This window comes from Nanorana parkeri, unplaced genomic scaffold (genome assembly GCF_000935625.1).
Source record: "Nanorana parkeri isolate BGI_ZX_2015 unplaced genomic scaffold, ASM93562v1 scaffold618, whole genome shotgun sequence".
NCBI classification, from domain to species: domain Eukaryota; kingdom Metazoa; phylum Chordata; class Amphibia; order Anura; family Dicroglossidae; genus Nanorana; species Nanorana parkeri.
The window spans coordinates 799,927-813,276 of NW_017306886.1; the positions used below are offsets into that span (position 1 = coordinate 799,927).

The 13,350-nt window shown below is 38.0% G+C and overlaps 1 protein-coding gene across 1 annotated transcript in view; it reads right to left on the bottom strand.

Moving 5' to 3' along the window:
* LOC108792235 (RNA-binding motif, single-stranded-interacting protein 3-like) overlaps positions 1-13,350 on the bottom strand; it is a 132,458-nt gene that overhangs the window by 15,019 nt on the left and 104,089 nt on the right. The window contains exons 6-8 of the mRNA XM_018562971.1: positions 12,286-12,332; positions 11,616-11,712; positions 7,859-7,909 (exon numbers count right to left, since the gene is read on the bottom strand). Of these exons, the coding sequence (XP_018418473.1) occupies positions 7,859-7,909; positions 11,616-11,712; positions 12,286-12,332 (195 nt within the window). The remainder of the gene's footprint in view (positions 1-7,858; positions 7,910-11,615; positions 11,713-12,285; positions 12,333-13,350) is intronic.

Sequence of the window (13,350 nt, forward strand, 5' to 3'; positions counted from 1 at the left end):
CGATTCACCACTGGTGGGGAACAGGCCGTGGTGTCAACAGGTCATCATGACTGATGTGGATTTACATTGCTGGACAATGTGATTGATTTTGGATTTGCATTGTGGTACACAATTTTTTTCTAACAAAGGGTGTTTATTTGTTTATTTGTATTTACTTTTTCTTTTTTTTTGTGAATGAGTAACAGGTTTTTTTTTGCAATGGTACTGGCCCTTTCTGAAAAACAGACCAATGTGGGAATTTCCTAAAGAATTATAAAATATTCTTATTGAGGCAGGCAGGCAGGCAGGGTGGTCAGAAAAAGGGAGGCCTGCAAGTGTGTGATCTCCACATGAACCATACCAGGACAAATGATGTCAACATTGGGAGGGTAGTCCAATGTTGAGGGAACAAAGGCCTTATCCCCACCTGTTCCCCAAAATAAATATGAGGGTGGGACTTATCCAAATCTAGAAGTCCTTTTAGAATAAGAATAAGAAACCCCAGACATCTATTCCCCCACAGGTGGATGATTATGGGGTATACAGCACCCCTTGTTACTCATTCACAAAGAAAAGGAAATAGAAATACCAAATCTTTTAAAAAGTCCTTTATTAGGAAAAATAATAAACACAAAAATAAAGAAAGTCTCCCAATTTAAATCAAACCTCACTCAGGTCTTCCAGCAATGTAGATTCATGTCAATCATGATAAACCACTGCCTAATGATGCTGATTTCCTGACACAAGTACAAGATTGGTGTCTTCTCCTTCTGTCTCTGTGCAGCCTCACCTGAGTGGCAGCTCCTCTCCACCTTTGTGTTTATATCCTCCTTTATTCGCCCTCACTCTCTCTCTGCTGCTTTGTTCTAACCCTGGCCAGCTTTATACTTGTGCAGACAGCCTGCTCCCTACTCTGATGTCACCCCTCTGCTCTCTCCAGGCAGCTACAGCTACACAAGTGAATTAGCAGCACCCTGAGGAACTGAGGAAGTTTTTGGTCCTAACCCAGCCTCTCCGTCCATAGATGCATACTTACCTTAATCCGATGGCCGTGGCATCTGGTTTCATTCTCCTGGCTGCACCTGCACATTACAGCCCTATCAAGTGACAATGCAGGGCATACATCTTTACTCACTTCTGGGACAGAATCTATATTCCTTCCATAATCAGCCAGAAAACATACCAAAGAGGTACACATCCTTATACCTCCTTCAGCAATTGTGTGGCACAATTTAATGCACAAAGACCTGTGAATGTCTGATTAATGTTATTTGGATCCATTGTCTGTCTCAAATCAGCGACAGCAGGTTTTAAGATTTTCTCCTATCTAATAAAATTTTTGTTAAACACACAGAGGTTAGTAATTACTGTATTTGAAAAAAAAATTAAAGCCTGTACACTTTGATATTTCAAATGTGCATAACATAATAACACTAGATGAAAAAGAAATTCATAGGGGCTGATGACTTGAAATAATTCACAGTAAGCTTTTAATGGCAGCATCTTTTCTGAGCAACACTTAATTTAATCTACAGCCATATATTTTATATATTCTTGCTGCTTTATTTTAGTATTTACAGAGCTACTACAAGTTTTAGAACTAATTAAAATTCATGTAGGCATACCGTAATATTTTTGAAGATTTGCATATCATTACCTTCTCCATTAATCAAACCCATGGAGTTAGCAGTCATCTATTGAACAGCAGGAAGATGCTTGACACAGCCATTTACTTACTTTGAGAAAAAAATGTAAGAGGAGGCAGAAAGTGTTGCTCACTTAAGTGAAACATTACATGCCACCCGCCACTAGAAAAGTACAGCAATATTCAGACTCAACCACCCACGGAAAACATAATCAATGTAACAAATTCAGACTTCTTCAGAATAAATTAAATTCTTAGTTATAATGTTGAAACATCTAATTATCACATTTATAAGGGTGGAATTGGTGTCAGATAATGGAACATTTGAATCCAGAAAGTGTAACATTACTCGTATTTCCAAGTCCAATATTCTGCTGCAATTTACACATACAAATTACTTATTTTGTAGTATACAAATCTGCCTGAAGGTTCAGGCAAACCACCACCTCAGGGCAGACAGCCTCTATTTTTTTGGAAATACTTTGTCATGTATTAATTTATATTTCTAGAACAAATATTGCATATGCAGCATATACTGTAGTTAACGTGTATCTAAACCCCAACACAAAATTTTAATATATTGCTGCTCACCAGTCCTTAGATATGGTGGCTGCATTATTTTTTTCAGGCTTTTTTCTCTTTATCCTAACCTGGTAATTCTGTAAAAAACACATTGCCTGTCCCTTTATGTCTACACTAATTTCTACACTGCATTTATGGTGGGAGCCAAGATTGTCACACAGGCTAGACTGCCTTTGTTTTTCTTCATTACATGGTAGATTGAGGGGAGATAACATTGTATTTGCTGCCTTTCCAGCTAAAAAGGAGTGACAAGGACACTGCATTTCTGGCAAGATCAACAGGTAATTTCTGTACTTGCTGAAACTGTTGTTCACCTGAGAAAAGGAAACGAATTAAGCCACCATATCTAAGGATTGGTAAGCTGCAGTATTTGGAAGATTGAGTGTCCTGTGGTATGGAACAGACCAAAAAGGGGAAAATTCACAGAGAATAAGGGTTAACCACAAGCTGCTGGAACAAAGGCTGAATAAGCCTCACAGATTGGTTTTAAAATAATAAGCGCTATGGGTCTCCTGGTGTATGGTGAAAAACCAACAATAATAAAATATTTTGTAAATAGTATAAGAATGTGTATGAAATATAAATAAATAAATGTATATCTCTAGATAAACAAAGTGACCATCCTTTTGTGAACAATAAAGCAATTAATATGAAATGATGTGTAAATCTTGTACTCAACAGGAAAATCTGAGCTGGGAGAGTTGTTGCCAACTGTTTAGAAACACGACGACTGTAAGTGCTTTGGGAAAATTTAAATAAATAAATTGCTATGCAAAATATATATTTGTTTGATCTGGATTCATTTTTGAAAAAGAGATTGAGAGTTTGATACTACTTTAAGTGCAAATCAGATTTGTGTAAAACATAGTAGCACAAGATCCCCTACTCCCTGACTAACGTATAATTAACCTTAAACACACCAACAATATAAATAAAAGCCCAACTCAATCCAAAACTTGTTTCAGTGATGGATAGAATAGCAAAGATTTAGAACCACCATACATTTATGTTGCTATCTGTGTCCCAATGTAGGAGACTTCTTCCCACATTCTTGCTCCCCACTTCCTGTTAATTTGATGAATGAACAGACAAACATTTGAGCCAGGACAGAAGTAGCAATACAATCACATTTTCTAATAGGCTGAGGATGTTTTACAACATCAGTCAGGATTTATTGCTGCCTGAGTCCTCACAGGGGAGATATTTGATTGCTTCATGTCCAGGTGACATGTCACATGACACACAAACAGCATTTAAAATTTGACAGAAAACATTTCTTCAAATGAAATAGACAGCATTTAAAAACTTAGTCGAAAAAAGATGCAGCTAAGTTTTAAGATGTGAATAAAGTGTGCTGGAACAGGGACATATTTGGTAACAATTTCAATTTATATATTTTAAAAATAATAATACATCAACAACATAATGTAGAAGATAAAAGAAAATAATGATGATAAATACAGTATCCCATGATCACCACTTGGTAAACAATAATATTCACTTAAAATGCAGTTTATCTACTATAAACTACTTATTTTCTATCTATAAGATGTATCCTAATCTATTTTATACATCTGTACTCTGTAAATAAATACATTTAAATTTGACCTAAACATAAAAATTGAACAGTTGCTATCTTGTAGGGAAATGTAGAAATGTTAATTATGCCTAAGCAGTATCCTGAATATTTACATTTAGTATTAAATATTACCTAAAAAATAGATGAACTTCCTGGTATGCAAGTGTGTCTAGACATTCCTGTGCTAATTAGTTCAGGGGTGACTCTGCTGGAGCAGGACGCCTCCTCTATTGGGGGGGAGGGAGTGATTGCTCCAGCGAGGAGGGAAGTCGGATGGAGGATCAGGAGAGGCAGATCCTGGTGGTGGGAGATTCCATCATCAGGCGAACCGACAGGGTAATCTGTCATCGGGACAGTGAGCGTCGAACAGTGTGCTGCTTACTGGGGGCGCGTGTTCGTCACATTGCGGAACGAATTGACAGATTACTAGATGGGGTTGGGCACAACCCAGTTGTCATTATGCACATAGGCACCAATGACAAAATAGGAGGTAAATGGAGTGTCCTAAAAAAGGAGTTCAGAGACCTAGGTGCTAGGCTGAAGGAAAGGACCTCCACGGTGGTATTCTCTGAGATACTGCCAGTGACACGAGCCACTCCGGAGAGACAGCGCGAGTTGAGGGAACTTAACAAGTGGCTCCGGAACTGGTGTCGAAACGAGGGCTTTGGTTTCCTGGAGAACTGACTGACTTCTCAGTCGGTTACCGGCTCTTCAGCCGAGACAGGGTTAAAATAAAAATAAAAAACAAAAAATTAAATATTAAACAACCTATTGTGACAGATATCATAGAAGGAAAAAACACAGGATTAGATAGTGGGCTCACTCCAGTCAACAGAGTCGACATAGTCAAAGTAGTAAATCAAGCCAATATAGAGAGCATACTAAATGTCAGTAAAGTAAATCTAATTGCCCAAGGTAACCCAAGTAGGAATGGACCAACCGTAAAAGGGACAAATAAAAGCAGTAGTGGGGAGCAGGAGGGGAGCAAACATTTAACCAGTAAATGTACAAAAATTAAATGTATGTTCACCAATTCTAGGATGTTGTAATCGGGGAGACGCTGGGCAATAGTGATCACAAGGTGATTTCTTTCAATATTGGGTGCAAGAAAGGGAAGGGGGATGGGCGGACAAGAAACCTAAACTTCAGGAAGGCTAACTTTGATAAACTACGCAATATAGTGGGTGAGATCGATTGGGAAAACGTATTTGATAAACTAAACTTTGACCAAAAGTGGGACTGTTTCAAGAACAAATGAAAAAATGCTATTACCACGTGTATACCGCTGGGGAACAAAAGTAAAAGATCAAAAACAAAGCCAATATGGATAAATAAATCGGTAAAACAACACATTAAGGAAAAAAATTGCATTTAGTAAGTATAAAATGGAGGGACAGTATTGGCATTCCAAAACTACAAAGAATTTAATAAAAGATGTAAACTGGCAGTGCGGGCAGCTAAAATTGAATGTGAAAAATATATCGCCGAAGTTAGTAAAAAGAACCCCCAACAATGTTATCAGTACATAAACAGTAAAAAGGGGAGGAAGGAATAGGCCCAATAAAGGACATAAATAGGTAGTTACTCACAAGCGACAGGGAGAGGGCCGAGGCGCTAAATACTTTCTTCTTGTCGGTATTCACCAAGGAAACAGACTGGTTCAATGTACATGATAAAACACAAAATTTAACAAGAAATACACCTGAGTGGTTGACGGAAACTGGGATACAACATAGGCTTAAACTACTAAATGCAAAAAAAGCATTAGGACCTGATAATCTACACCCCAAGGTACTCAAAGAACTGAACAAGGAGATAACAAGACCACTGTTCCTAATTTTCAAGGAATCCGTAATGGCTGGTAGAGTGCCAAGCGACTGGAGAAAGGCTAATGTGGTACCTATATTCAAAAAAGGGTTAGTCTGACATGCATATTGTGTAAACTGTTGGAGGGAATTATTAAGGACTACTTAGTGGAAGTCGTCCGGGACCATAGTATAATAAGTGATGTGCAACGTGGATTTAGGAAGGATCGTTCTTGCCAGACCAACCTGCTGACCTTTTGCAGAGAGGTAAGTAGAGATCTGGATAGGAGGAGGCCGGTGGACGTAGTATATCTGGACTTTGCCAAAGCGTTTGATACGGTGCCACATAAACGCTTGTTATACAATTTAAGGGCTATGGGCATAGATGAATTAGTGTGAACGTGGATAGAAAACTAGCTACAAGAACGTGCACAAAGAGTATCAGTTAATGGCACCTTCTCAGACTGGGCGGAGGTCAGGAGTGGCGTACCCCAGGGTTCGGTGCTGGGTCCCATACTTTTTAACCTATTTATTAATGATATAGGGGAGGGAGTGAGAAGTCATGTCTCAGTATTTCCTGATACGAAAATTGGGAGGTTAGTAGACACAGATTTAGACATTATAACATTGCAGGAGGACCTGGATAGAATTGGGGAATGGGCAACTGTATGGCAGATGAAGTACAATGTCGATAAATGTACAGTAATGCACCTTGGAGTTAAAAATAGGCAAATGGACTATACACTTATGGATGTGCCACTAGGGAAGTTGGAAACAGAGAAGGATTTGGGGGTCATTATAGACCGCAGATTGAATAACAGTGTGCAGTGCCAGGCTGCTGTAAACAAAGCAAGCAGAGTCCTGTCGTGCATTAAGAAGGAAATGTCTTGCAGGGACAAGTCTATAATTGTGCCACTTTATAGATCACTGGTTCGGCCACATCTGGAGTATGCGGTCCAGTTTTGGTCACCAATACTCAGAAAAGATGTCCTTGAGCTGGAAAAAGTCCAGAGGAGGGCAACCAAACTCATTAAGGGGTTCGAGGATCTGAACTACGAAACAAGGTTGTTAAAATTAAATATGTTCTCGCTGGAGGTTAGCAGATTAAGGGGGGACAGGATTTTCATGTATAAACTATTCAAGGGGGACAGCAACCTAAGTATAAAAACTGTGTACGGTAGCTCTGTAACAAAGACCAGAGGGCACAACCAAAAATTGGTGGAAAAAAATTTCAACACACAGGGCGCAAGGTGTTCTTCACAGTTAGAGCGGTTAGGGTCTGAAACTCGCTGCCGCAAGAAGTGATTTCAGCTAAGAGTGTTGAATCATTCAAGAAACTCCTGGACGAGTTCCTTGGAGACCGTAACATAAAGGGTTACAGGTACTGCTAAGAAAAAAATCACACATGGACTCATATACACGCACACACCTACTCATAAATGCATACACGCAATAGGTTGGACTTGATGGACTATGTCTTTATTCAACCTCAAATACTATGTAACTATGTAACTATGTAATAGTCTCATAGCATATCTGAAGTGTGAGATCTAAGGCACTGCTGCCTCTGACTGCTAGCCTCAGAAGGTTTGGCATGAGATTTGGTAATATCACTACTGTGCTGCTCACTGTTCTCTTTGCTGGAGGTTCTGGCATGAGGAAGCAAAGCCCTGCCTCTACCAAGATGGCCACATCCAAACAGAGTCACACAGACTCTACAGAACAAGGCCTACTAAGTCAGTAAATGGAAAAAAAATCAGGTGCAGGGAGACCACTGGCAATACTGGTGACTAGTCCTTTGCCCCTTGCTTTGGACACAACTTCCAGAGTTTAGTCTGTTTTTAACACTTGGCAATTCCATAAAAATAAAGGAGAATTTTATATAATGTTCATTTAAAAGATTTAAATAATTTTACAACAAATATGACCAATAAAAGCATACTCGTGAGTCTCTGTATAACTAGCTTTGCCCTTCACATACTGGTAATAAACAAATACTTACAAAGACTGAACTATATTACTATGCAAATTAAAGTCAGCAAATGAAAGGAAGGTCTCTGAGTTACTCTTCTTGCATAAAACCTTAAGGGATGCCAAATCTGAAAGTAACATTTAATCATAACATTATGGATTGTAATATAACAATTTATGTTACCATATGGAGATGTGGTAATTGAAATTACCTCCAGAAATACAAACACTGAGTGCCATTAATCAAAAGCCCCCACATGTGTATTAATTAAATGTCTGCATTTGACTAATACCTACCGTTGGTTGCATAACATATGGCGGGTGAGGCATCCATGATGTACTTTGCACCTAGGTGATAAAGAAATAGTATTAGGTCGCGGGTGCAGGCCTTGAACATGTTTGATTAATGCCTTGATAATAATCCATTAAATGATTGGAAAACTAATTTCAAGCTCTAAGCAAAACCCTGCCTACGAAGTTGACATGAATCATTTTCCACGTGTGCTGTTTAATTCTACAGCTACATTACTACTATTGAATTATTCTACTATCTTCCAATATTAAGCAGGGATACATTGCACAATAAAATATATAATAAAATTAACAATATTGCAATGGTTTTGGTATATTTCAAAAATTGCAGTACATTTTTGTAAACATCTCTTTTTATGACAAAAAGATGTGTTATGTGATGTGCAAGCACCAAGGTTATACCTGACTAAATGAACGAAAAAACCCCCAGAAAGGACAGTTAAGAGATTCAGTGCTTACATGAAAAGTTGTTTGATGTAATACTTAGCATAGTGGTAAATCTGAAACCTTCTTCTGCTTTTTTTCCCTTAGTTTCAGCAAAGGCAATATATATATGTTCTATTCAATTCAATCTATTCAATTGTTGCATCATTGTATTAAAAGCTCTGACCATGTAGAAGTCCTGGTAGCATTCAAAACAATCTAACATTTTAAAAGCACAGTTTAATGGAAACCACACATGGTTTCATAAATGGTATACTCACTATTTCAAGGGTTAAAATAAAAACAAAATTAGTAAGAACAAAAAGTAAAGCTAAGCAGTATGAAGTAAACATTTGTAAGAATCTGAATCTGTTATGGTTATATTGATCTCCTATATATGTTTTTTTTAATAGTGACGCCTTGCCTATTAGGCGGAGCTGTATGTGCTGTTATTTGGCTGTATTCTTTCCCTGTCAGAGCAGAAAGTCAACTCAAAGTCAGGCTGATCTGTGTCCAGCCTGTATCTCCTGACACTCTGCTAGCTGCTAGATGGCTGGCATCTTTTATTAGCACGTTGTCCAGGCAGGAGATGAGACAGCCTTACAGACTAATACTAACCTAACTGTAAGTAAATACCTAAAAATCGAATTATTTTTGAATGGTAAGGCTGTAGTATTAAACCAATTCAATAGTGGAGATTCAGGTTTCTGCAAATACTTTGAGTTCAGTGGCATACTTGCTGTGGCATCCTATCTGAAGAAATGCAAGTGGGTTGAGGAAAGTAAATTCCTCAACCTCAGCATGACGAAAATACTTCTTACAGAAATTAAATGAAAATCCCTAGCTATTTAATGCAGTTGTGGTCATGTAATCCATAAAAGTCTATTCTGAAAAGACTTTTAGAATGTAAAGACTTGATAAGACATATAGGAATTTGGATTATGAATACACAGATAGCTAATCTAAAGTGTTAATCAGTCTAGAAAAGATGGCATATAAAATTTAAATCATATTAATTTTATGACAGACAGCATATCATTGTTTATTGACTACCGTCGCAAACACAGATCTGACATAAAGGATCCTTAAAAAGCGATAATTAGGATTATGAATATCACATGAAAATCTATTTAATAATGATGACAAGTTATGTTAATTGACTTTACTACTATGCTACTTGCCTTGCAGGCTGTTAAATCTATCTTAAGCTACAATTCTTGATTTCATTGTAGATGAGACTTTTTACTACAAACTATTGGATTTCATTATCTCAAGTATTTTCAACTCCTTGAGCAATTCTATCTCAAGATTAATGGTGTTGCCATGTGAATGTGTTTGCCATCCCAGATTTGAACTGATGCTTTCAAATTATAGGGTTGTTTTGAGGAGATGCACAGATTTACATTCTTCGCTTAGCTCAGAGATGTACTTACTGCACTTATCCAGTCAACTGTAACGGAAAAACCTATTTTATTAAGTTATTCTGCATTATCTAATCCTATACATCAGGTATAAAGACAACCTCATTTGTAAATGATTGTATCTGTTATATTTAATCAGTTGTATCATCTGTGGAATATCTCAATCACAATTGTACATCTTTAGTTTTAGTTTACATATTGATGTTTTATCCATTTTTAGGATCTCTATCACAAAACAAAAAAGTTGAACAAAAAGTATTCATGCTGAGTATTATATTTAAGACATAAATGTAGTAATTACATTCACCATGATTTAATGCCATTATCTAGTTGTTAAATCAATGCCATGTTCATACATTTAGACAGGATTATGACATTATTACTGATTACAATTAGCTATCCAAAGTTCTAAAAACCTTTCTGACACAGAAGTATCCACCTCTATACACAATTGAATCATTTAAACTAGGGCTGTGGAAATTAAAGATTAATTTGTCGATTAATCGTTAAACTTTTTGATCGATTAAAATTATTTTGATCGCTAATGAAAACACTCACCTCTCCGCCGGCTTCTGGGAGTCCCGTTGGCGATCCGCTGACGCCACGGACATTGACGTCACTGGACTCCTCCCCCAAGTGGCTCCGTCGGCTAACGAAGGGAAGGGGGAGGAGATCGGTGACGTCGATGTCCGTGACGGCTAACGAAGGGAAGGAGTCCGGTGACGTTGTCCGTGATGTCACCGGACTCCTTCCCCCTTCGTTAGCTGGCTGAGTCACTTGGGCCGGTGAGTTTGCCCAAGAAACTTTCTCCACGAGCGCCAGCCAGGGCATTGGCCTATACACATACAGCACAGCAATGAAGGCATAAAATGAACTAGGATCACACTAATCCAGCACGTTATTATTCTGAGTTGCCCTACTCAAGCAGCGGCCATAGTGAGTGGGGCACGTGAGATTAATAACGTGCTGGATTAGTGTGATCCTAGTTCATTTTATTACTTCATTGCTGTGCTGTATGTGTATAGGCCAATGTAGTTGGATCTGTATTTGCGTTATAATTAATCGAAATTAATCGATTAATCGATGTAAAAAATTTTTGATTAATCGAACACGAAAATTTTAATCATTACCAGCCCTAATTTAAACATACCCATCAAATGAATACTAGTCTGTAATAGCTAATGGTATAACAGCTAAGGAGGGAACAGGCTGTTGCAGATCATAGCCGCAGATTCAGGTATCTCACCTTAGCTACAAGCTTTTTGTTTTGTTATATAAGAACCACAAATGTTTCCTGCTTTGGTTTAGTGGAATGCTGGGTTCATGTTTTCCAGGAGACATACTTACCCTGTGCAGCTTGCAGAGTCTGAGCATTGGAGATCTTGTGCAGCCTATCAAGAAAGGCATTTCTTGTTTAGCTCTAGTAGCGGACATCATCGCTATTTTACAGGGACAGTTGTTTAGTTAAGGCTTTAGTTCTTTTATATATGTTGTGTTCCAGAAACCATGTGGCTGTTCCCTTTTAAGGATTTATGCCCCTCTGTGGTTTCCAAAACCAGGGTGTTCTTGTTATTTTATATTGTATAGCTAGTACTCTTGTGCCTAATCATGTAAGCATTGCACATGCAGTCGTTTTTTTAAGTTTAATGCATTGAGACTTGGTACAGCCGCATCACACCACAGTATGCCCATAAAACTTAATGAAATGTCACTTTTGACATTTCAATAAAGTTCTAACAAAAAAAGCAACATGAGTATGAAGTGGCTTGATCACACACATTGGCACTGTTGGGGCACATGCACACCAGAAGTCGTGTACTAGTGTGAACAAGCCATGTTAATAAGCATGTATTTTACTGGGAAATTTTATCTGACGTAAGGTTGAAAAATGTACATACCTGATATGTTGACACAGGGGAAGCAGTAATGAAAGGTGTTATTGATGTCTGTGGAATCATTCGATTTGTTGCAATGTTGTAGGGGGAAGAATAAAATCTGGGGGGAAAAAACAATTAGTTATTTGTTTTGTTTTTTTGGAGCAATTGTGACTAAAATCTAAATAGATTAATAGATGTTAATGTTTTGCATAGACTTAAGAAGGATAAGAATCCCTCTCTGGTTTTTAGTGCTTCCTGGGACTCTGTAAAGGTGGCCATACACCTATAGATTATCTGCAGATCACAAAATACCTGAACAATGCCTGCATCCAATCAGATTGTTCAGGTATTTTGACAGCCAGCGGGGCCGACTAGCAAGATACTGAAGCTTGGCCCAGTGGGAGATTCCTCCATCACACCCAGTTTTGTGTAGATCTACTAAAGGAATCTACTAAAGAAGAGCATTTTTATTTCTGTCTGTGTTGCTGTTACTTCCTGTCTGGTAAAATGTTGTCAGAATCAGAACAGGAGGCAAAGGTCAGTCTCTAACAGAACCCAAGACAGTAGTACAAATGTGCTGGAGGCTCTAATCCTTCCCCACTCGTTTTGGCTGAACATACACTTTATACTGACGCAGTGTGACACCATGAATCATACAACTAAATGCAAATATTAAATACATTTCACCTACCCATTCTGTATAGCTGCTGTTGGATCATAAGTTAGTGCCATCCCAGTCTGTATTCAGAGAAAAATAAAATGTATTACACACACTTTACAAGGTTCATGAGCAAGGGTACACTAATCTGAAAAAAAAATATTATATGTGATATAATTTAAAAATGATAATGATGTCTTTGGGGCACAATAACAACCATTGTTCCACTACCACTGCCATAAAAGGATATTGCCTCTTCAGCCTATGGTTGCTTCATATTAAGTGGAAGAAAAAGCAGCCTTGGAAGTGCAGGCTGTTTGATAAATACACTCAATGAAAAAAGAATCTATTTTAAGGAACATGTCTAACAACTTTTAAGTGAACAATGTTTAATGCAAAGCAATAGGTTTTCTGCATCACCCACCTCCTCTCCAGCTTCCCCCACCATTTTTTTTTACCTTCCACAGAGTCGGGTAGAAAGCTTGTATAGGCTCCATGTTGGTCTGTGTCAAAGCTTATACAGTGCCATGCAGCCCCCACTTGAGGCTGTTTGGCCCCGGCAAATATCCACTTTGAACTACATTGTGAACTACATAGTGGGAGGGAAGAAGGTTACAAGGTCCCTCATACCAGGAAGTATTTGGTATTCGCAAGGGCTCTTCCGGACAATCAGGTGGCAGGAGGTAAAATAAAGGTATTAATAGCAGATGAGCTATAAAGAGAACCAGTTTCTTCACCCCAAACGGGCTATTACACCTTCTTTACAAGCTCTTTATTTTTGGATGCTATAGACTTTTGAGAGATTTAAGTGGCAGAAAACTAAAAATGTATTATCCTCCAATTTGATTTTTGAATGATGTCTCTTTTAAAGGGGATCATCAGTACACAAAAAATTGTCTTTTTTTCCTTACATCGATTCACATAATCCACAAAATCTCTCAATAGAGCCAGGTGATCATGCCTTCTTTTTCCTGAGTTTGACAGAGACCCCAGTACAGACAATAGATCCTAAAAGAGGACCACCACAGCTGTGGAATAATTTGACATCACATGTGAGGGTGATTTTCCAGCATGTTTTAATAGTATTAGGTATATATA